Genomic DNA, 1095 nt, shown 5'->3' with positions numbered 1-1095 from the left:
ATACACAGTTTTAGCTCTTTCATTATTTATTATTATTATTATTATTATTATTATTTTTATTTTTGTTTATTGTCTTTGCACAGCTTCTAACGCTGGAGATGTACTATGGTGCCAGCTGTTCACTACCAGTGAACTAAGGTAACACCCCTTATTTTTCGAGCACCATCCGGAGTATTCGAGCGGTTCCAAGCAGTGCTATTTTTTGCAAGTGCTCCACCCTTATAGCAGCCCCTATTTCTACCATGTACTTTTCAGGATTTTTACTCACTGTTCCCAGGGCTGTGACAATTATTGGTACTACTACCACGTTTTTCCTCGACCACAACTGCGTAACCTCCCAAGCTAACCTGTCATACCTATCAACTTTTCTTTCTACCTTGTTGTTATCGCATAACTTGTTGTTATCGCATACCTTGTTGTTGTTCTTCTTCTTCTTCTTCTTCTTATTATTATTATTATTATTATTATTATTATTATTATTATTATTATTATTATCATCATCATCATCATCAGTATTATTATTATTCCAGAGTTCGATGACTATTTCTTGAACCTTCGTTTGAAAAACAACAAACGGAACGTATGGTTTAAAGAATACTGGGAAGCGATGTTCAACTGTACAACAGACGAGAAATTAGCGAACGCTGGCCACAAGCCATGCAAAGGTAAATATTATACTTACTATTATAACTAGTCACAGCACTGGTTTCTTTTTAGAGAAGCAAGTATCGTATATACAAAGGTGATAAATTGCAGAGTGTTAAAGCGTGATAGATGACTTACTATATTTGTTATGAAAGATAATACCTTCTTGCTCGAGCAAGAAGGAAGATAACATTTCTGTGCACTAATAACAACTGGATTTTGGCACTTACATCGCCTCAAATGAACATTTTCAGGTGGCCTAGATTTGGTTATGTATGGAAGATGAGGCTTGCTTGTCAAACGGCGAAAATGTGTTTGCCTGGTTTTTAACGCTCTGGAGGAAGAGCCCGGGCTGCTTGCCCACACACCCACCTCATAGTGTACAATCAGTGATTTTGACCTTTGAACAGGTCGTGAATGAAGAGGTCACTAGAGATGGTCGGGAGTTAC

The 1095-nt window shown here is 37.3% G+C and overlaps 1 protein-coding gene across 1 annotated transcript in view; it reads left to right on the top strand.

Annotated features, from left to right (window-relative positions):
* The window catches only part of LOC106877299 (metabotropic glutamate receptor 8), a 679235-nt gene that overhangs the window by 602988 nt on the left and 75152 nt on the right, over positions 1 to 1095 (top strand). Inside the window, exon 5 of the mRNA XM_052966723.1 lies at positions 531 to 665. Within this exon, the coding sequence (XP_052822683.1) occupies positions 531 to 665 (135 nt within the window). The remainder of the gene's footprint in view (positions 1 to 530; positions 666 to 1095) is intronic.

The sequence above is a fragment of the Octopus bimaculoides genome, chromosome 3, assembly GCF_001194135.2.
Source record: "Octopus bimaculoides isolate UCB-OBI-ISO-001 chromosome 3, ASM119413v2, whole genome shotgun sequence".
NCBI lineage: Eukaryota > Metazoa > Mollusca > Cephalopoda > Octopoda > Octopodidae > Octopus > Octopus bimaculoides.
Note: the sequence above shows the minus strand (reverse complement) of the source record. Positions and strands in the feature narration are given on the sequence as shown.